Source organism: Cinclus cinclus, chromosome 15 (genome assembly GCF_963662255.1).
Source record: "Cinclus cinclus chromosome 15, bCinCin1.1, whole genome shotgun sequence".
Lineage (NCBI taxonomy): Eukaryota > Metazoa > Chordata > Aves > Passeriformes > Cinclidae > Cinclus > Cinclus cinclus.
The window spans coordinates 19194590-19217509 of NC_085060.1; the positions used below are offsets into that span (position 1 = coordinate 19194590).

Genomic DNA, 22920 nt, shown 5'->3' on the forward strand with positions numbered 1-22920 from the left:
GGGCCGAGTCAGAGCACCGGGGGTGTGCATGCACATTACCAAAGCCAAAGGGCAGGGCTGGCTTTTCCCAGGGAGCAGACTCAGCTGCAGCCAAGAAGGAACCTGTGTGATGTGCTGTGCCATTATTCGTTCTCTTGCAGCTCCTGCTGTCATTTATCTTTCACTTGCAGCCTCTCTGAACAGAGGCAATTTCTGGTGTGCAGAAAAAACTCGTTCAGCAGCATCTGAGCTGCTCCTCTGGTGCAGACCCCATCTTTCTTCTTCAGTGTCAGCAAGTGGCTGCTGGAGCTGGGGAGGGCCAGGTTGAGCAGGGGCTGTGCTCAGGAGAGATCTGCCTGCTCGAGTTTCCCATCAGAAACACGGGCTGGCACCTCAGCAGAGCAGAGGGGATCCCTTTCCCATGGATTTCCCCACCTGAGCTTGTACAGCCAGGTGCAGGTTAGCACAGACAGCATCCCCTGCTACCCTGTTCCCAACAGAGGGATTGTAGAGCACTGTCCCCACTTGTTCTGACCCTTGTTCCTTCAGCTGCTCTTCCCCAAAAGAGAAAAAGTTTTGTGTGCTTTCTTGATTTGCCATAGAATTGAGGAGCATCCACTGCAAAAGAGGTCATGTCCCTGCTTGTAATTAAGCAGACAGACTTAGAGCTTGCTGCAAACACCAGCGAGATTAGTGTTGTCCAAGCCTTTAAGATCAATGTGCATGAGTTCACAGCTGTCAGTCCAAAGGAGCTCCTCCATCCCCCTGGCCCAGGGCTGCTGTCCTGTCCAGGATAGATGCCATTCTGCTCTCACCAGCCCTGCAGTGGGCTCAGAGCTGGGCCTTTGGAACAGGGGGATGAAGGGCTGGCTCTGACAGCAGGAGATGACCCCCACACTTCAAAGGGATTTTTTTCAACTTAGGTCTGTTCTTTTTTAAAAAGCGCACACTTAAATGACACACTTAAGTTGAGGACATTCTCTCAACAGCTGTGCTGGGGAGATTTGACAATACCAGGATTTGATGGCAATTATAACTGCTAGCAATCTGATTGAGGTGTCTGGCAGGTTATCTCTGTAATAATGGATTTATTATAAAATACATTTCTTAGCCATCTTTGGGGTTCTCTGCTCTAGTTCTGGGGAAGAAAGCTGTTTGAGCTGCTTTGTGCATCTTTCTTCCTTCCTTTAATATTTAAGCTTGAGTACACTGTCTGTATCAGAGCATCAGAAATACCATCAGATTGGACTATATTTATCAGAGACACAACTTAAAAGATAAAGGACTTTTCTACAAATGCACAGAGGTTAAGCAACAAAGTCCATTTTACTTTGTCATAAGACAAATGACTGAAAATACCTTACCTCTCTTACGAAAGTCGATGATGCAGCCTCTTCTTGAATGTTGTGTTTCAGTTTTGGAAATGATAGAGGAAAAAAAAGAGAGAATTCGGTGAAGGGCATTGAAAATTATTAAAGGCACTAAAAAACTTTCATATGAGAAGAGATTTAAAAAGATTATGCCTGCTTAGTTAAGAGATGAATAAGCAGAGGCACGATGGAGAGATGTGGGGTAATGAATGGCACAGGAGAAGCACACTGAGTACTTTTATGTGCTGCTTTCCAGAATTAAAAGCTGAGAGAAAAAAAAAGGTGAAAAAAACAGACAAGAAGGGCGCTTATGATAAAAAATAACAACAGACACGTTTTAAATATGTTTTCTTCCGTGCTGGATTCACCTGTGGAAGCTGCTGTGGCAGGGAACAGAGATAATGAGCTTAGGAAAATTATGAAAAGGATTGGCCGCTCTGGGGAAAACTGTGAGGAAAAGGGAGTTCTCTGGTAGTTTCCAGTGGGAGCGTGATTCAGCAGCTGGCACGGTCCCAGGGCTGCTGGAATGATGTCCCAGCTCCAGTGGGCTCTGGGTGTTTGTTACTCACAGGTACCTGCACACAGGGACCTGCTGCACCTGCCCGGGCTGCTTCAGGTGACTCAGGTTCTCCTACAGGCCAAGGCGGGATCTTCCGTAAAGCTGCAGAAATTAAAAGAGGTGCAAGCATTCAAGTACAACTTGATCATTCAGCTGATGGCAGAGATTTCCCTCTACAATGATTCCAGCATCATCAGAGGTGAACATGATGCAGAAGAGACGAATTTGGGGTCAGGTGGATCTTCTGTCCTTCTTCATACCTAGTAAATTGTATGTCAGAACTTGTCGGGATGGACTAGGACAGGGACCTGTGTTTGACATCTCTGAGATGGGCTCCTGGGCATCTTGCAGATGTCTTAAGCCCTGTTACAGGTTTTCTCCAGCAGGATTAATTTCCTCTGCAGTAATCAGTAGAGTTTCTGATTTCTGTATGTATCTTAGTTCTCTTGCCCCAGCTAAGGAATGCTTTGATTAATCAATGCAGTTGTAAAAGTGAAGCATCACCAGAAGACAGGGGAACAATAATATGATTATGGATAGTTCCTGTCTCAAATTCCAGCATTGTTTACAGTCACTGAGTGGTCTCCCTTGGGTCATCAGGCAGCACATCCTGATGGGCAGAGCACACTGAGGTGAGCAGCCAGCTTTGAATGGTTGGTTATTGATGGGCCTAAATGCCACTTAAAAACCTGAGCAAAGATGGCTTGGAGACATTGGCACAACTGAGTCACTGATGAGGGTAGAAAAAGAGGAATGAACGAAATTCATACCTCCAAATCGCTGTATTTGTAATTAATATGTTTTTTACTTCCATTCACTGTGGCATTTTTCCCTGAATTTGTGCATTTGGTTTGCTGTGCAAAGGAGCAGCATCAAGGGAATCATTACAGGCTCTTTTCAGTGCTTTTCTCATGGATTCAGAGAATACCCAGTGCAAACCTGAAATCTTTCTCTGCAGTATTGTTATCCAGCTGCTTCCTTGGGCTCCACTGTACTCTTCACAGAAACTTTGCATGAAGTCATTTTACACACAGTTTGTGTTTCACTTGATAAATTCCTGTTTATCACACTAGCAAGAAGGAAAATCCATTCTATGGAGTTGTTTGGGATCACTCTCCAGAAAACATTGCCTTCCTCTCACTCCTGTCATTAAGTTGTTTTCCTGAATAAGTCCAGTGTCTCTTCTCTATATAATTTTTGATCTGATTTTCTTCCTTCCATGCTTGCATGGCCAGTACACACACCTTGAACTGCAGGGGAATGACACAGTTCCACAGATCCCTGCTCAGCTGGTAGTTTGTGTGGGAGCAGTTCAGCCTCCCAGCCCCCTCCTGCAAAGGCTGTGTGAAAACTCACCTGGAAGGGGCAGCCCAAAGTGCTGCTCCTCCCTGTCCTCCACGCCCCTCAGGTTCCCGGAGAAGTCTTTGCTGTGACTGACAGTGCTGGGTACAGCCATAATTCCGTGGTCAGACACCTCACAGGATCTGTGCATGCAGATGGGAGCTGCTCCCACTGACATCACCAGGATTCCTCAGAATTGGTAAACTCAATTAAAATGGGGAGCACTGTGGGGTTGGGACCTGTCTGTGGCAATGTGCTAGCTCTGATCACAAGTGCATTCATTGCCTTAGGGTAATTGTCATTTTCCATGGCTGCAGCAAAGGGCTTTGGGTGGCTCAGGAAATCCCAGCTCCTTCAGACTTCTCACCCTGTGATCTAAAAGCTGTTATTCCTGATAACATTAAAGTTGAAGTATTTCCATCCTGTGCTGTAGATAGCACTGCACATTACAGGGTGATGGTCCAGAGGATACACCCTGGAACTTCACATGCCAAGATGGAGAAAATCAATCTCTGTTAATAAAAAAAGGCAGGCTCACTGGCGCAGAAAATCACTACTCTGGAGCCTTAACAAGGCTCCTTCAAAAATTCATGATTATAAAATGGAATCCTGAGCTACATTATAGTTCTGAAAGAAATTGGGATATGGAGGGAAAAAAATCCAATTTTCATTAAGTGGAGAAAATAAAGGATAAATCCCATACACAGACGTAGTCATTGATCACAAGGAATATGATTACATGCTCAATATATAAGAACATTTTCCAAGTTTCCAAGTACACAATACTTTTTAATACTTTTCTAGGTTAATTTTTCTTTTCTTGATGTTTACTCATTCCTCTAGCACTAAGACCATCTGAACAAAATCTGGGATTGTTGTAATAAACTACTGTAGGGTAGCTGCAGGATTTTCAACCTGTGGTAAAGCATAGAACAAAGCCTGTCTTGACCTCATGACTGCAAGAATTTGCTGATGGCCCCTACTGATGGTATCCACAATGCAGACTCGGAATGCAATAAATGGCAGAGAGCAAACATCTTCCTGCTCCTTCTGTGCATCAGCCACCCCAGGAGAGGCTGCTGTGACATGAACTCCTTCATTTCAGCAGCCTCCTCTGGGCATGGAGAGGCTGAATCCCTGCACCAGAGTCATTGGGAACAAAGAATAATGAACATTATTCCTGCAGTGTAGGTGGGTGAGATGCTGGTAATTGGAGGGGTTTGGGCTTCAGATGAGTCTTCTGCACAAATAGAGCAGGAAGAATTCCAGATTGGTTTTTATGATACTGTAGCTTTCAGGCTTGTCATTCAGTAATGCAGCCTGAATTATTTTAGATATAATCTAGTCAGCTGCCTGAAAATACAGCTACTCTAAGTGTATGCCATGAGGCATTTTTACCATATTATCATACACCAAATTATTCTTTTTTAATTATTTCTCACATATTCAATGCAACCTTTCAATAGTTCAGCTGATCAGCTCAAAACCAAGCAGCAGTCCCTGACAGTTCATCTTCCTGCTTAGTTAAGCGTGGCTGAGTCATGACTACAGGGAATCCAGCACTGCCTTTTCACTTTTATTCGTTCATTCATTCAGTGTTAAGAGTGGATGTGTGAGGGGCTTGAGTGACTGCAGTTTATTGTCATTTAGGTGCCATCCTCAGTGACTTTTGAGGCAAGCAGAGATGAAAATACTGGTAATATCTGTTTCACAGAAATAACTGTTTTCATCTCTTTTGTGTAGTAATGTATCCATAACACTGGACTTTGCAGAACTCATTTGCATTTTTATTGCAAGGATGGGCTGAAAGGACAGCTGAGAGACAGGAGAAAACTGGCCTTAGAATTCAACACATGTGTTTATAACTTTTCCATAGGATTGGCTGTGTGAGCTGGAAACCACCGGTGTTAAGTGGGGTACCCAGCCCTCTCCTGACTTTTGCATGCTCTCCCTCAGTGCAGCAACGAAGGATTTGACAGCAGACATGACAGAGTGGCTGTTAGCAGTTTCTGCTCTGCACTGGATCCTGGATTGATGCGCTCAGGGAAGTCCTGTCCATACTCAGCTGGGCTGGACTTGAAAGCTCACAAAAGTCCATTTTCACTGGAATGCCTCCATGCTCTATTTCTTACTCAGAGCTTCCCTATGCAGGGCTCCTCTTTTTGCACTGAGCAGGGAAAGCACACTGGATTAAACTGAAGGAAGGGAAGGGTGGGAACAAAGTCCTGCAGGTGAGCAGCTGCTGGGATTCAGGAGCAGGCAGAGCCTGCAGGCAGCTCCATGCAGGATTGCTTTGGCAGGGAGGAGGATGCCCCTCCAGCCTGCAACTGGCAGGTGCAGAAAGGGGCACGAATCTCTGCCAGCCCAGGGAACCAGGGGCTCTGCTTTAGTGCCCAGAAAACAGGGAGGTGCTTTGTCCTGGTAACTGAGCGTGTTATGGAGAGATGTCTTTGTTCCTGTTCGTCGAGAGGATCCAGTCCCTGTAGCTCCTGCAGGATCCCAGGTGCTCCAGGAGGATTTCCCTGGGATGCTCCAGGAGGGATTTCCACAAAGGATTTCTCTGGGATGCCTTGGGGGGGGCTGGCAGGCTGGGCTGCACTTGCAGGGCATCAGCTGCACACTCCCAGGAGCACAGCACTTCCATGAGAGCCAAGGAAAAGCAGGAGTGAGGGAGGGGTTCTGTGTCTTTCCTTCTGTCCCCTCTGTTCCTGTGACTCTGGGCTGCTGCTCATTCTGAGGTTAACTTGCATCCTGAGAGCTCCAGAGGAGATGTTCTGGTTCTGTTTGCAGTCTGACCCTCTGCTGCTGTGTACAAGCGGGCCTTTTGTACCCAAAACAGCTCCAAATGACTGCACATAAACCATAATCTGCCAGGGGGAGCACCGAACTTTTCCATTTTGCTGCTAATTGGATGATACCCTTGCAATAGTCTTTGTTACCATGGCTGATGCTGAGCAGAGAACAGTGAGGGGAAGCTTTTATGCAGAAATCTCACAAAAAATGCAGTGACTGTCCCCATTTGACAGCAATTGAAACCAATTGTCAATTAACGAAATAACAACCAATTAGCTTAAAGAAAAAAAAAAGAAGAAAATTGCTTGCTTCACATTCTTTGTTGAAGCAAATGCCAGTCAGAGAGTTGGAGCTTTTTTCTTTCTTTTATAAAGACAAAGTTGAAAAAGATGTGCAGAAAATGCAGAGTGGCGGGTTTCTTTTTTTTTCCTAATACCACCCTTTTCTCACGTGAGAGTATTTTAGAAACTAGATAAGAATATCTTAAACTCCTGAGACATTTAATTTCCTGTGATATTTTAAAATCAAAATTACAATCATTATACATGCACAATTTTATCCTCCTTTCTCTCAACGCCCCTGTAGGGCACTGTTAGCACAAGGGCAGCTCCCCTGCAGCTGGCTGCCTTCACAAGGGAAGGCCAGCAAACATCTGGCTGCTCTGGGGTGCAGTGACAGCCACGAGTGAGATGTTAGCATTTGCAAACCCTGCTCCTTGAATATTTTATGGGCTTTGAGAGTCCACAGGTGAGATGTTGTCAGAAGTTGTCACGTTCCCAGGGCTGTGGGAAGCAGCTGAGTGCTGCTGTCAGGGCTGGTGCTGTGCTGTGAGATCCCTCTGAGAGCCATGTCCCATGCCTGTGTCTGATTTTACATCTGGGCAGCAGTGCAGCGATTCTGGGTCAGTCAGGGCATTGCACAGGGGCTGCCAGCACACCAGTGGCAGGAGGAGAAGGCTCTGGGCTGCTCACTGCTCTTTATTCTCACTGTCTCAAAGGACATAGTGCAGTCCAGCAGGCAGCCCAAGGCTGGGTGCCCCGGCTGGTGCAGCCCTGGGACACAGGTGATGTCTGCAGAGGGTCCCTGGCTGCTGGGCTCTCCTGGGTGATGGCCCAGGCAGAGGAGGAGCAGAGATCAGGCCCCAGAGGCAGCTGCTACCAGCTAACTGAACACTGCTGGCTTGGTGAGAGAGCCATTGACTCGGGGCATGCTGGCTCTGGCCTGTTCTGCACTTGCCTCATGCACATCACTCAGGGCCAGCAGTTCATGCACAGAGCACTCCCTGGGCTCTGCTGCCTGCAGGGCTGGAGCCCAGCCGGTCCCAGGGGTGACACAGCTCTGTGTCTGCCTGATGGCCATTAGCTGCAGCAATCAATAAATCTTCACTGAGACTTTTTACTCATTGTTCAAAACGATCTTATTACATTCTGCTTAGAGCTGCTCACAGCATCATTTCACAGGTTTCAAATTGTGTTACTCTTCTGTTAATACTTTTAGGGCCCATGTTTCATATCTGGATAGTTGAAGATGAGAGGTATGACTTCTAACTTTGAGAAAGCAATGATATTGGATGCTTTTTCATTAACTGGTCTGAGATTCAGCCCTGCAAGTATTGATCTGTTGCTTTCTTACAGGAGCATTTTACACCTGAATGCAAATTCAAAGAATCGGTATTTGAAAACTATTACGTGACCTATTCCTCAATGATCTACAGACAGCAACAGTCTGGCCGGGGCTGGTATTTGGGTCTTAATAAAGAAGGAGAAATAATGAAAGGAAACCACGTGAAGAAAAATAAACCTGCAGCGCACTTTCTTCCAAAACCCTTAAAAGGTAATTCCTTGGGTTTGCTCCATTTGTCTGAACTGATACTGTGTTGTGTTTAATTCCTGTGCATATATATGTGACGGGTCCAGCTGTTTATGTCCCAGCAGTGTGATGTTCTGCAATGTGGTGTTCGTCTAAGCACAGTTCAAACAGGTTAACCCACAACTGCTGACAGAGCTGCTTTTCTGTCCGTAAGGAAATGCTGATTTTGGTCAGCCTAGGCCTGTCCTGCAGGGTTGTGTAAGTGCTCTGGCTAGGAGGCTGCTGTCACTGGGAGAGGGAGGAGTGGTTTTCCAGCTCTGTAAGATGTCAGTCCACTGAAGAGGATCCCGGAGGTCCTCAGGGAGTGTTTGAAATGGAAGAGATCTCCTTGCCCTGGGTTTTTGAGTCTCTCCTTCCAGTGCATGTTGCTGGCTGAGCGATCCCAGTGTGTCCCAGCTGGGCTTTGCCCCCAGCCCAGCCCCAGCCTAGCTGTGCTCATGTTCTGCTCTCTCTTGCCTTGCAGTGGCCATGTACAAAGAGCCTTCCCTCCACGACCTCACAGAGTTCTCCAGGTCTGGAAGTGGGACCCCAACAAAGAGCAGAAGCGTTTCAGGAGTGTTAAATGGGGGTAAATCCATGAGCCAGAACGAGTCCACGTAGCCAGGTCCAAGCCAGCCAAGTGCTCTCTGAACAGAACCTTACCTCTGGATGCAGTTCAACTCTTACTCCAGTCTTTCATGCAAACCTTGGATCGCCAGGACACGGCACCGAGCTCCATAGCCCCCTTAGCAGCCATTAGATCTGCTGGTTGCCCACGGATAAAGCCCAGGCATGTAGAACGTGCTTGTCATCCCACAAGGCAGCTGGATGCAGCAAAACCTGTGGGAAAACCTCCAAGAAGAAATGTCCAGCTCTTTCTCTCTCTCACTTGTTCTTTCTCTCTTTCTCTCCCTCTCCTATGCTTTGTGGAAAACAAAACAAAAACATTTCACAGCATTCACTGCTGATAAGAATTTGCTTTCCAACTCAGAAAAAGACCACTTTTGCTCTTCAAAGGAAATTTTAATGCTTGTATGTTTTATAGGGGCAAACAAAAAACAAATATGTAAACTCTGTTGTTTCCTTGGCTTAACGTTTTATATCTAAAGCTTGATAAAAAAACCGTATCCTTTAATTTGGAATAGTGCAACTTTTTGATTTCTGAACTCCAATGGGTCTTTAAAGCTATGTCTTTAAAAAATAATTAAAAATTCAGGGTTGGAACTGAGAGTTGGTTTCTCAGGCTCAAGCAAACAGTGTTCTTGTGGTTTTAAACACAATGAAATATAAATTTTTATAGATTTGTAGTTTCTGGTAAAGTTCTTGTGCTAACCCCAGTCTGTAGGAATTGAGTTGTTTTGTTATCCCAAGTGGAAGTTAACAGAAAGGGATAAAATTATCCTCCAGTGTAGATTTCTCTTAATTCCATTTTGTGTGTCATGTTAAACTATCGTTGTGGCTTCTTTTCTAAAGACAGAAACTGTGGAATTAAGGTGACTTAATTTTTTATAAGAAACGTCTTATTTGTAAAAGTCCTTTCACTGTAATGGGCACGTGAATATTGTGTAGGAGGAAGCGTTAGGACAGGTTACCCCTAAACAACATATACTTATACATGCTATTGGAAACAATTGTTTAAAAAATGTAGTTAGGTTTCCATTTAGGTCATCATGTCTGTTGCATGGGAGAAAGTTGGAATATTGGCATAGACTTGCATGATGTGTAAGATTTTGTGCATTAATCATTGTTGGATTCTGTGCTCCAAAACTGAATTAGTTCTGTACAGGCAGCTTTCTGCCTGGTACAAAAAAAGTTGTTTATTATTTGTTGTATACACAACCATGCACTGAATAAACTATTTATATTAAGATGTACTTTTTAAAAAAGCTTGTTTGATTATATGCTGTACATCCATGGTTAATTTGAAGGGAAAAGGGTTGGCAATTAAATTATAAAGTTACAAAAGATACTGTAATTAATGTTCAAAATCTTTCTGTGTGATGGTCATTCCCTGTAACACCTACATCCGGAAATTCAAACCTTTGCTTTTGGGCACTGCCAGGGCTGAGAGAGGAGGGAAGGAGATTGTTTCAGATCAGACCTCCAGATTTGTGGTTTCATGGCAATAGTAAGTGAAGAGCTCTGGCCTCTCTCACAGGGCCCAGGCTTCCCCAGCTTGGCCCTTTCTTTCCGTGGGGGGAGGAAAGTGAGAGCACAGCCAGTGCCGAAGAAATCCTTAAAAACTGAACATGTCATGATTTTTCCAGAGGTTTTGATAATTCACTGGGTCTGGATCATCTCTTCCCTTCAGCTAAATGTGGGATGTTCTTGGGGAACATTTTTTTTAACCCTCCCATCCCCAAACATCAAACTCACTGGGGTAGATGTTCCAAAAAAGGAGTTTGAGTACCTTGGGAACATAAAGCCTGATTTTAAAATGGGTGTATTTGTAGCAAAGCTGGCTCAGCTGGTGCTGAGTGTTTCCTGCCTCAGAGATAACTGGAGCTCTGCTGCTTTGCTTTTTGCCTCCAGTATTCCTGTTACTCTCCACCCCCAGTACCTCCAGCCCTGGAGCTCATCTGCAGTAGAAGGGGAATTCTTGGCTCCCAAATCCTTTCTGAGCTCTGTGTCTGACCCATCCTTTGTGCTGCATCCTTGTGTCTGACCCATCATCCTGTGCTGATGTTAGTGTCAGCTGTGGCATTCACTGCCAAATCTGATCTCTTGTTCCAAAGCTGTCTGATACACCAAGCTAACAAAGGCTGCTTGTGGATGGAGATGAGAGAAATGTGGTGATAGATGAGTCAGAAATAGATGTTTCTGACAATTATATTTCTGACAAACCTCCAATGATAGTTTTTCCTTCAGATTACTGAGGAATGAAAGGGCAATAATCCTGATGGAGTGCTGATAGCAGACAAAAGGTTATGTACTCTGTGAGCAAAGTGGGGAATCATACCCAGGGTTTTACATGTAGTCTCTGGAGCCATAATTAGGATTTAATAAGGAAAGTTTGAGTTAAATGTGACTTTAGAGACAGTGAGTGAAGGTAATATTCTGCCCCAGCCAGCAGAGTTAAGACAAGAATGTGGCTTCATCAGAGGACCAGACTGAGGAATCAGACTCCAGAATATTTATTTCATAAATTAGAAAGTTATATAGATTTCTTCTGGATAATATCTTCCATTGGGAAGACAGTTAGATGTTGGGAAAATGTCTGTTTGGATGCTTGTCTGTCAAAATTGGAGCACTGGTAATTACAGCTGCTCTGCTCTGGCACGGGTGCAGTGGCAGAGTGCAGGAAGATGCACGCCTGGAAAAGCCCAGGAGCTGCTGTGGATCCAAGCCCAGAGCTCCTGTGAGCCCCTGAGCACCTGCAGAACAGGTCTGGGCCCTTCTGGCATTGCCAAGGGTGGGGATTTCACCTGCCCCTTCTGCTGTGCTGCCCCTCCAGCAGTGCTGCCCCATCCCAGCAGCCTCTGACACACCTGGACATCACCTGCAGAGCCCCGGGGCTGTGCAGACAATGCCAGCCCAAAGGCAGCAGGGCAGCCCTGGAGCTGCCAGGAGCTCTGCTGGGAGCACAGCTCTCCCCAGGCACAGCTGCTGCCTTTGGTGTCACCTGAGAGCTCTTCAGGGGTCTTGGCAGGGCTCAGGAACTGCTGCTTGGCCTGGTTTGGGAGCCAGTGTGGGAAGAGATCTTCTCTGTATCACAGAGGTCTTTGTTCCTTTCCTGGTTTTTGCTTGATTTACCTCATGGCATGGTTGTGTTTCTGTAGCCTCTTGCTCACCCACGTTCATTGCTGGCACAATGGAAACCAATTTCCTGCCTGGGGAGCGGTCCCCAGGTGAGCCCAGAAGAGCAGTGCCCCTCCTGCCGTCCCCAGCCCCTGTGCCGTGGGATGCAGGCGCTGGAACAAGCTCAGGGATGCTGTGGTACCCAGGCTGAGCCCAGCTGAGCCAGGCCTGGCAGAGCTCTGCTGTGTCTTGATTGTCTCTGCTGGAGAGCAGGGCCAGCTCTGTGGCTTTCAATGTCTCCCTGACATATCCTTGACCAGGACACTTTTGCAGGACAGAATCTGTATGTAACAACTCCTATGTCAAATAAAGAATTCTCTCTTAAACCAACTGGCTCCTGTCTGTGCTCTGTTTTTTTTATCATGGCAGGTATTGTAAGGGCTCTCTGCTGCACCAGCAGCACCACACCATGGCTTAGCTTGCCCTGGGACAGAGACCCTTCTGGATTAAAACTGTCCTTTTCCTTTCCTTTTCCAGAGGGACACCTTGAGGGGTCAGCCCAAGACCAGTAAGGATGTGTGTTTCAGTTTTCTGTGGCCTCCGCGTGGTGGGTGAGGGACACAAAGTGTGATGCATTTTAGCAGCTCAGAGAATGGCTGCTCTAAATGCTGGAGCTCAGTTTCCTTCCTGATGCAAGGCCAAGACAAAAACCACCATGGTTTTGTCTGACTTTGGCTCTGCAAAAATTACATGCAAGTAGAATAGAAAGCCTATTTAAAGTAAATTCATTTCTCAGAGAAAAGACCCGATACGCAATTTATCCTGAGTAACTCCAGCTTTGGCCTTTTTCCAGCAATTTCTGGGGACGTGTCCCTGACAACAAAATATGTCCAATTCACAGAGTAAGTTTTTAAGACAGTCTTTCCCCTGGCATGAGTGAGCAGATGTGTGGGGCCCTGGTTCATCCCTCCTGGAGAGCAGCTCCTGAAATAAGCTGGGTTTTCTGCTTGTCCCGTGGTTTTATTGCTGACCAGCTCCAGTAGCAGAGCTCACTCTGCTTTGAGGACATACCACATCCGTCTGGGGGACACTCAGTCACCTTCTGCAGCTCCTCTCAAGGGGAAGTTTAAATATTAAAGGAAAACCCAAATCTGAAACACATTTTACATTAATCAGATAAATTGATGTCATAAATTATTCTATCTCATCAGGAATTAGAAGACAACTTATAGGGTTCCCTTCAAAGATCATTATTCATGATTTGAAATTTAAGAACCTTAAATACCATGTATAGAAAATTACGCACTTGTAGGCCCGTTTTTTTCCCCAGATGTATTTGGTATGAGTCACCTGAATTCAACAGCTGAGGGGCAGGATGAATGCTCCTGTGTCCCAGGGGTTTCTCAGCACTGCATGTGGTCACACTTCTTTTCTGAGCCTGTCTCCTGGCAGAGGAGAGGGCTACCAGGGCCATCCCACCTGTGTTTGGGGCAATGAAGTCAGAGTTTCACTTTCCCGGTGACAAAAAGGACAAGGCCAATAGAGGGATGCCAAAGAGAAGCTGGATTGGGGTTGCAGCACATTCTGCAGGGAAAGCAGCAGCAGCAGCAGCAATGGCTCAGGTGAGTTCAGCACACCTGCCCAGGACAGGACAGGACAGCAGCAACGGCTCAGGTGAGTTCAGCACACCTGCCCAGGACAGGACAGGACAGAAGCAACGGCTCAGGTGAGTTCAGCACACCTGCCCAGGACAGGACAGGACAGGACAGGAGCAATGGCTCAGGTGAGTTCAGCACACCTGCCCAGGACAGGACAGGACAGCAGCAATGGCTCAGGTGAGTCCAGCACACCTGCCCAGGACAGGACAGGACAGGAGCAATGGCTCAGGTGAGTTCAGCACACCTGCCCATGACAGGACAGGACAGAAGCAACGGCTCAGGTGAGTTCAGCACACCTGCCCAGGACAGGACAGGACAGGAGCAATGGCTCAGGTGAGTTCAGCACACCTGCCCATGACAGGACAGGACAGAAGCAACGGCTCAGGTGAGTTCAGCACACCTGCCCAGGACAGGACAGGACAGGAGCAATGGCTCAGGTGAGTTCAGCACACCTGCCCAGGACAGGACAGGACAGCAGCAATGGCTCAGGTGAGTTCAGCACACCTGCCCAGGACAGGACAGGAGCAATGGCTCAGGTGAGTCCAGCACACCTGCCCAGGACAGGACAGGACAGGACAGGACAGGAGCAATGGCTCAGGTGAGTTCAGCACACCTGCCCAGGACAGGACAGGCACAGCTCTGCTGCAGCTCCACGAGCCCCGATCCCAACCTCAGCCCCAGAATAAAGCACAGACTCTGCTGGGTCTGACTTCCCTGCTGGTTTGAAGAGCCTTTATCTGCACCAACATTTCCCTCTGTTGCTGAAGAACCTTAGACATAAATGTAACAATGTTAATCTAGGAAGTATTTTTAGATAACAAAATCAACTGGTTCAAAACTTAATTAATCCTGTTTACTTCCCAAATGGTTTCCTTCAAGTGGTGCTTGAAATAGTTTTACTTACCCCCATTGTCTCTCTAATACACTGATGAACTTTTCCTTCTGAGCTTCTCCTTGTTTTAATTGTCTGCTCATTCAGCCATCCCTTCCGATAATTAAGGAAGTTAATAATATAGAGTGATCTTTAAAAATTAAACTGCTTTTCTTGTTAAACAAAAGCAGAACTTTCATTGTTGTTTAAAAGTGTGGAGTGTTATTTTACTTCTGTAATTTAAAAGAACAATTAATGCATTAGGAAGTAGCGGCTCCACTTGAGAACCAACCTGCCACAGAGCTGGTGAAATTATTTTACATTAACCACAAAGGTTTTGCATTAGATAACATAATGAGATTTTTCTAGGGAGTTTCAATCAGCAAATCTCATGATCACATAATTGGGGTAGACTGAGCAAAACAAAGAGCCAAGGAAATCACAGAGCAGTCAGGATTGTGGGTGCTGCTCTTGCAGCTCATGTCTTCTGCTTGGATGCTGCCTCCAGCTCAGCCGGTGACACATCGCAAGCCTCATTTGCTGCTGCTGTGGCTTCTCTGCAGAGCCCAGCAGATGCACAGGGAGGCCCTGGCAGGTCCTGACGCCCTGCAGAGCCAGCAGCGCCCAGGGTTTCCCACTGCAGGAGCTGGAGATGCCGAGGGTCCCTCTCCTCCTCACAAGCTGCAGGGCAGGGGCTGCACCTGCCCAGGCACACACCTGGCTCCAGGTGAGCTGTGCTGCTCCCCGGGTACAGAGCACATCCCTCTGGCTGCTAACTGAGCCAGCTCTCAAGCAGCAGCATTTTCAGCAAAGGCAGAACTGTTCCATCAGACAGACGGAGCCCACTCAGGGTTGCAATTCTGCATAGGAGGAAAATGTGTTAAGCACACTGAAATCTGTTAAATACACACACAGACAAATGTGCATGAAAGACAGAGACACGCATAAATACATGCGTAGATTATGGATAGTTAATTAGAGCTATATCCAGCAGCTCATGTTTGTCCTATGAAAGGTCCCTGGCAAACAGCCTGAGCTGCTGAGAATGGGGCAGCACCAGAGAGCTCAGGGAACACCTCGTGCTGTGAACAGGCTTGGAGCTCACAGCAATCCCCCCGCCAAGGCAGAAATGCTGAGGAGGTGAAATCCCTGCCAGTCTTGTTCATGCAAGCACTTGCAAGAGGCAAACTGCCCTGGGTACTGCCTGACCCCTCTTGAGAGCAGTGGAGAAGAATTCATCAGCAGTGGCAATCAAAGAGAAACCAGACTCCAGTCCCTTGGCCACAATAAGAGGGAGAGGAGGCAGCTGCTGAAACTTCACTAAAAGCTGCACAAAGATGTCAAGTCTTTGCAGGCTGCCATGGAAATGCAGAAGGGTTTAAGCAGCTGACAAAGATTGCAGAGCTGGATGGAGCTTGCCAGGCCAGGTGAGACAGGAGGTGGAGAAAAGGTTAATCACCAGAAGGGCTGAACAAAATTGAAAGTATATGTGCAAGAAAGTGCTGGGAAGAGAGAGTAGGCCAGGGAATAACCACTGAGTGGGATGGCATTAATGATGACTCAAAAGTGGTGAAAAACTTACTGAAAGTTGGGCTGCCTACAGATCCAGGCAGTACAAGAAGTCTTCATGAAATGTCAGTGAAAATTCCAGCCACCAAGTTCTTATTCACCAAAGCTGATCTCTGCTCTGACTAGCTGAGCCCAGGCTCAGCCACCTCCCTGCCCTCCTGCAGAATGTATCTGTCCTGGTTTGAAAGACAGGTGTTTGCTAAGGAAAGCAGAAGCTTCCCTTTGGACTGAAAAAAAAAAGTGATCCTTCCTTCCTTCCTTCCTTCCTCCCAATTATTATAATTTTGGAATTAAGAGAGCTCTCAGGCAAAGATATGGGGATAGGAATAACAGTTCCTTACTAGTGTAACTAAGAAGACAAACAAGAACAACAACAGCTATGAAATTACCCACAAACAGAACAGTAACTCAGTCCCAGTCCTTTCTGGCTGCAGGCACCTTTTCCCTGAGCTGCAGTTCCCAGTGCTGGGGACGGGCAGGTCCCGCAGAGCTGTAGGAGGGCTGGGGGTGATGGCAGAGCTGTCCCAGGGGGAGAGAGAGATGGAGAGAGAGCTCTCCGCTCACGGTGTGGGTCCCAGTGCTCAGCAGAGTGCTGGATGGTGGCAGGTTACAGTGAGAAGGCAGCAGGGCAGGTCCCACAGCAGTGAGGTGGCTCCCAGCGCTGGGATGGCAGGAATGGGGTTGAGGCGGCGATCGTCCTTCTCATCCCAACTCTGCAGGGGAAATGGGCTGAGCCAGAGCCTTCCACTTCCTCTTCTGGCTGTTTGAATCTCGTGGGGTTTCCCTCTTCTCTCTCTCCTCCCCCTTGTCACCAGGGCCCAGCCAACAGGTATCTTAGCATGACAATGGGGAAAATTCCACAGAGGGAAAAGGGAGAGAACCAACCCCCAACAGTATCTGAGAGCAATTGCACATAAATTACTTTTAAAGCCCTTGTTCCTTCTAAAAATCCAGTCTGAAGCCCCATGTGGAGAACTGGAACTGCAAAGGACAGGGAAACATCAGGACAGCGTGGCCCTGCCTTGCTGTACTGCACATGCCAAGAGGCAATGAGGAAGACAAACAAGGAAATTTGTCTCTTTTGAAAACCAGATGAAGAGATAAATTAATTAGAACAAATAATTATAGAATAAGCATTTTCTTCTTGCTATATGATAATGCATCAGGGGATGAATGGGATGGGGAGGCAGCTGAGCTGTGCCCAGCTGGGGAGAGCCCCAAAGCTGGGCTGGATCTCATGGGCACAGTCTGGTCTGGCTCATCTGCCTCAACAAGACATTCATTGAGCTCAGCATCCTGGAATTACACCTTCCTCTGCTCAGAGATTTCCCTCCTGTCTGCATGAGGCCAGCACAAAATGCAGTGCAGTAAAACACCAAAATATTCTGTTCCCAGCTCTCCCCCTGATGTCAGAAAATGTCCCAGCCAGGAAAACATGCTGTTCTTCACCTGTGTTAATGCACCAGGCTTTGGGGTAATCTTTACAGCTCTTTGTGTATTCATCACAAGAGGTGGGAGAGTGAAATTCCCAGCAAGAACCCAGGTCTGGCCTCAGGACCTGATGTGTTCTGATGGAGGTGCTGTCAAACCACTCAGGGAGTGCTGCTTTGTAAGGAACCATGATATTTAAACCCTGTGACCTTTTAAAAAGTGTAAGATCTGGCTTAAAGGGCAGCCTTCCTCAAATAAATTACTCTGAAACCTCTCAGGTCAGATTTTTATTTTTTTTTAATCCATAATGGAAAGACATCACATTATTTTACTATGAGAAGATTAATCATTAATATCCTGCAATTGATTTGCAAGCTGCATTTATTTATGATGTGTTTGTACAGCACCATGCACACCCTTATCTATTATCCAGACCTCAAGGAGTTACTTAGTGAAAATAAATCGATGCAATTTATCGATTAAATTATATAAATACTCTTGGAATTTGACAAGGGAAAGTTTCTATAGCCATTCTCAGATCTCTCATTTATGGGCTGGGAGCTGGCAAATTATAACATGAAGCAAGCCAAGAAGGCTGGTGAGCTCAGCAGGGCTTCTGCAGCTGGGCTCTCCTGGCTGCCTGTGCTCTCCTCCAGGAAGAGAGAGAGGAGAGGAGAGGAGAGGAGAGGAGAGGAGAGGAGAGGAGAGGAGAGGAGAGGAGAGGAGAGGAGAGGAGAGGAGAGGAGAGGAGAGGAGAGGAGAGGAGAGGAGAGGAGAGGAGAGGAGAGGAGAGGAGAGGAGAGGAGAGGAGAGGAGAGGAGAGGAGAGGAGAGGAGAGGAGAGGAGAGGAGAGGAGAGGAGAGGAGAGGAGAGGAGAGGAGAGGAGAGGAGAGGAGAGGAGAGGAGAGGAGAGGACTTTGCATTTATCCTGCCACCCTGCCCAGAGCAGCTGTGGCTGCCCCTGGACCCCTGGCAGTGCCCAAGGTCAGGCTTGGAGCAGACTGGGACAGTGGGAGCTGTCCCTGCTCAGGGCAGGCCTGGATTAGAGCATCTTTAAGCCCCTTCCAAGCCAGAGCATTCTGAGATTCTGTGGTTCTGTGCTTTCCTGCTCTTCCATCTGGATGCTGGTTCTGGGCTCATGCCCTGAGAAGTGCTTTGGGCCACAGGCAGCAGCTGCCCACTGCAGTGCTGCCCTGACAGTGCCCATGGCATCCCCAGAGCAACAAATAAATCCCACGTGCACAGGAATTTTCAACTCCTGAGCATCTGAACTTGAACATCCCAAATAAAGTGACATTCCTGACTGAATCTTTCTGTGCCCCTGCTCCTTATCTGTAAAGTGATAATGTTTCTCCCCTGTCTTACTGGGGTTCACAGAGACAAATTAATTAATAGTGTGCATGCAGAATAAACAAACATGACTGGAGTAATGAGTGTCACAGAAAAAAAAAATCAAAACAAAAAGAAACAGAAACAACAAACCAAAAACCAAGTGGAAAGAGTATTTCATCTTTACAGAAAGGATAAGCAGGATGCAGTAAACAAGGGCTGGGGCCACAGGCTGAAGGACATAAAGAAAACAGATTTTTGAATTGCTGCCCACTGATTTGCATCAGGCTGGCTGCTCCACCAGGGAGACACGGCCCCCATGGGAAAAACAGCATTTGATCATAGAATGAGGCATCCCTGGAAGCCCAGAATGGTGCTGCATTTCAGGATAAGACTTCTCCTTCTCCTTGCATTCTTGGCTTTGGCATCCACATAAACTTGCCTGTTAGCTTATATAATTTACTAGAAATTTAATGAAGTTTATGAAGTTTATTTTTATTATTGCAGTTGTTTGCAGGACCAGGTCCTTTCAAAGTGCATTTGTTAAATGTGTAGTGGTTCGAGTTATCCTGACAAATGCGAAACAAAGATCTTACATAATTCACTGCATCTGGCAAAGATAAAATTTTACATGTCATAACAACACGTATCAAAAGAATTATGTAAAACTCACCCATAATTTAAAATGTCACTGGAATTACTCTGTTATTAGGGCAAGGTCTTTGCAAGGCTCCTCACAGAAGCTGCATCCTCTCAGCTGAAGGCACAGAGGTGAAATGAAGTGTGGGAGGTGTCCTGGCACTGTGGTGGCACTGTGGTGGCACCAGCACTACCCTGGCCTGGGTACAGCTCTGTGACCAGCACTGGATGTGGCCTCCCATCTGCAGAGAGGCTCTTCCCAGCACCTGCAGATTGTGGCATCTTTGCTAGCAGAGGGTTGAGAAGTCTGGGCTTCGTGCACTGAAACTGCAGCTCAAGAACGAGCTTTGGGTGCCTTCACAGGGACACCAGGGTCCATGACCCAAGCCAGCCACTGCCATGGGTCACCCTGGCAGCCAGGGAGAGACCATGTGCCAAACATTGCTTGGACCTGGAAACGTCTTATCATTCATCATCCTGTGTGTTCAGCAGAGTTTTGCAGGAAATGAAGAGAAGCAATGAAAAGTAGATGGCAGGGAACAACTTAGTGACATCTAACATCAAAGAGAGCAGAGATAAGAGTTGTTATTTTGACTTGTCAAGTCTCCACTGCTCTCGAAGGGAGACAGCAGACATGACCTACTTGCAGAATTAAGAACTCACCAGGAAATGGGGTTCAGGATTCAGGAGACAGTCCACCCTCTAAATCCTAACTTCTGTTGTGAAAACCTAGCATTGGCTTGTGACTAGGCTTGAAATGCTTAGCATTATTTGAGTTAAAATCACTCTCCTCCTGCCCTTTGTGGCATCTCTTTGGTTCTCCTTGGTGTGTTGCAGAGGTTGCTGAGCTCAAGCAAAGGCTCTTGCTCAGGCAGGGGCTCTGGCCCCAGGACAGCAGCTCTCGCCTGGCTCAGTGCAACTGATGAATCTTCCCAAGACAAAGCACGGTGGGGACAGAAGATGAGGTGCCCAGCCCATAGCCCTGTGTTCTCCCTCTCCTCTTGGGGCAGCCCAAGACTCACAGGAACTCTCTCTGGGCTGCAGAACAAAGCCAGGCAGGATCCTGGTAGCATCAAAGCCAGAGGGATTCCTGCAGGAGCTGAGAGTTTGGAGGGGGGGAATGGAACAAAAGGGAAATGGTTCACTGCACTGGGATTAACCCTGGCCTGTGGAGAATGCCTGGAGAGAGAAAAGACTGGGGGAGTGGCATTTCAGGTACTAAAAAAGGGTTTGGAAAGATTCCTCAGGTGTGGTGTGCAGGGCAGGGAGGAAAGGACGTGTAACTGATCCATCCGGCCAAACATATTTGGATTCCGCTAACTAAAGAGACACCAAGTTTGGAGATTTTTCCAAATCAGAATTTGTCTGTTTCAGCTGTAGGTTACCAGTCTGAAGAAGTGGGTGGCACTTGGGAAGGAAAATAGGGGAGAAGGGGCTGAGGTTGTGTTTGAAAAACTGGAAGTGTCCAGCTAGGAATGTCTGTCTCAAACTCAGCACCTGTAACATCAGGGCTCTGCTCTCAGATGCAGATATTAGGAATATCTCTGCATCACAGGCTGCCCACAAGCCTGAGCAGGGAGAATTTCCAGATAGCACTCGGTTTCCCAACGCTTGCCAAGACCAGGAGCCAAGCCAGCCTAATGGAACCCTGCTAAGCTTGATTCCTGGCTGCTGCCACTCCCGCTGTGCTCACTGCTCTCCTACAGGCTCATCACATTTCCTGGATTCCCCCTCCCCAGAACTGTGGCACTGTATAAAAGGAAAGCATGAAAACCAGAAGCCCTGAAGTCACTGCTAAAGTTCTGGTCCTCCAAACAGAGGAGAAAAAACTAAAAAATCTGTAGTAAATGCATTAAAATACGTAAGTAGATACTAATTTTCTTATTTTTAAATTCCTGGCTTTTTAGTGTATTTGTCTGACCTCATGGTTTGGGATTTACAAGCTTAGGTATCTTAGTGCCTGGATTTTTGCTAAGAGAACACTACATTTGGAGAAGTATCCTCTAACTACAGCACCATGGACACAACAACAAAAAATAAATATTTGTCCATTACAGGTTCCAGAGGTCACACTGGACAGAATTCAGCTCCACTCCAAAAGATGCAAACAGGGATGAAGGTGCAGGGTAAGAGGACTCCTTAGTCCCTGTGAATGTTTATGGACAAGCAGAAAGTTAGCAAGCCCGATTGAAATGAGGAGGGGTTTTCTCCATCAGCCTCAGCTGGCAGCACTGTCCCCTCCCCTCCTTCCCCGGGTACTGAAAGCCTGTGCCAGCCTTTCCCAGGCTCCAGGGAGTGCTCACGGCCAGCTGTGACCAGCTGTGTCCCGGAGCTGTGTCCCAGAGCTGTGACCTGGAGCTGTGTCCAGCTGTGTCCAGCTGTGACCAGCTGTGTCCCGGAGCTTTGACCTGGAGCTGTGTCCAGCTGTGTCCAGCTGTGTCCCGGAGCTGTGACCAGCTGTGTCCCGGAGCTGTGACCAGCTGTGACCAGCTGTGTCCCGGAGCTGTGTCCCAGAGCTGTGACCCGGAGCTGTGTCCAGCTGTGACCAGCTGTGTCCCGGAGCTGTGACCTGGAGCTGTGACCAGCTGTGTCCCAGAGCTGTGTCCAGCTGTGACCAGCTGTGTCCCGGAGCTGTGACCAGCTGTGTCCCGGAGCTGTGACCAGCTGTGACCAGCTGTGTCCCGGAGCTGTGTCCCAGAGCTGTGACCCGGAGCTGTGTCCAGCTGTGACCAGCTGTGTCCCGGAGCTGTGACCAGCTGTGTCCCGGAGCTGTGACCAGCTGTGACCAGCTGTGTCCCGGAGCTGTGTCCCAGAGCTGTGACCCGGAGCTGTGTCCAGCTGTGACCAGCTGTGTCCCGGAGCTGTGACCAGCTGTGACCAGCTGTGTCCCAGAGCTGTGACCCGGAGCTGTGACCAGCTGTGACCAGCTGTGTCCCGGAGCTGTGACCAGCTGTGTCCCGGAGCTGTGACCAGCTGTGACCAGCTGTGTCCCGGAGCTGTGTCCCAGAGCTGTGACCCGGAGCTGTGTCCAGCTGTGACCAGCTGTGTCCCGGAGCTGTGTCCCGGAGCAGGGTGCTGGGGGTGCTGGTGCTGGATGTGCCTTGGCTCGCTGCAGGCAGGCACGGAGCGATGCTGGATGCAGCCCCGCGCTGCTGAGAGCACCGCGCTGGTTTCCCCAGCAACGGGAGGAGGAGAAAACACCTTGGGAAGCGCTTCTGCCCTGTAAACACGTTCACACCCTTGTTCTTCAGCAGTCTGAGTGCAAATCTGCAGACACACACCCTCTGGCCCTAGGGAAGAAAGGTTTGGGTTGTGTATCTGCTCGTTGCTTTGCCTCAGTTTTGAAGATGAAAGGAAAAGCAGGAGTTGGTGTGATCAAAACTGAGCAATCCGAGACCTCTGGTTGCTGGAGGTGTGTTTTAAGCTGGGAAAGTGAGAGATGTTGCCATTACTTTTAAATCAAAGGTTGGCAATTAGCAACCCCTTATAAACGTATCCATCGTGCTACAAAGATGAATTTAACTGCAGGTCCTGGCTCTGCTTCAGCACAGTGCTGAGTTACACAAAAAACCACGGAGAATCACCAGCTATCCAGTGGATTTTTTATTTGGGGAACATCCCACTCTAGCTTCAGGGCCCTGCTCTGTCTAAGCAGAAGGTATGGAAATGTTGCTGGAGATTGCAGTGCTTTCCTCCTTCTGCTCTTCTGCCCCTGGAGAAAAACTGCATCTGAAACTGCTTTCTGTCTGCATTAGAATCGACATCTCTCGGTTATCCTCGCTGCATCTAAAAATA

General features: G+C 47.6%; 1 protein-coding gene across 1 annotated transcript in view; it reads left to right on the forward strand.

Annotated features, from left to right (window-relative positions):
* Positions 1-8511, forward strand: part of FGF13 (fibroblast growth factor 13) — a 43749-nt gene extending 35238 nt beyond the window's left edge. The window contains exons 4-5 of the mRNA XM_062502807.1: positions 7677-7875; positions 8375-8511. Of these exons, the coding sequence (XP_062358791.1) occupies positions 7677-7875; positions 8375-8511 (336 nt within the window). The remainder of the gene's footprint in view (positions 1-7676; positions 7876-8374) is intronic.
* Positions 8512-22920: the final 14409 nt, after the last annotated feature.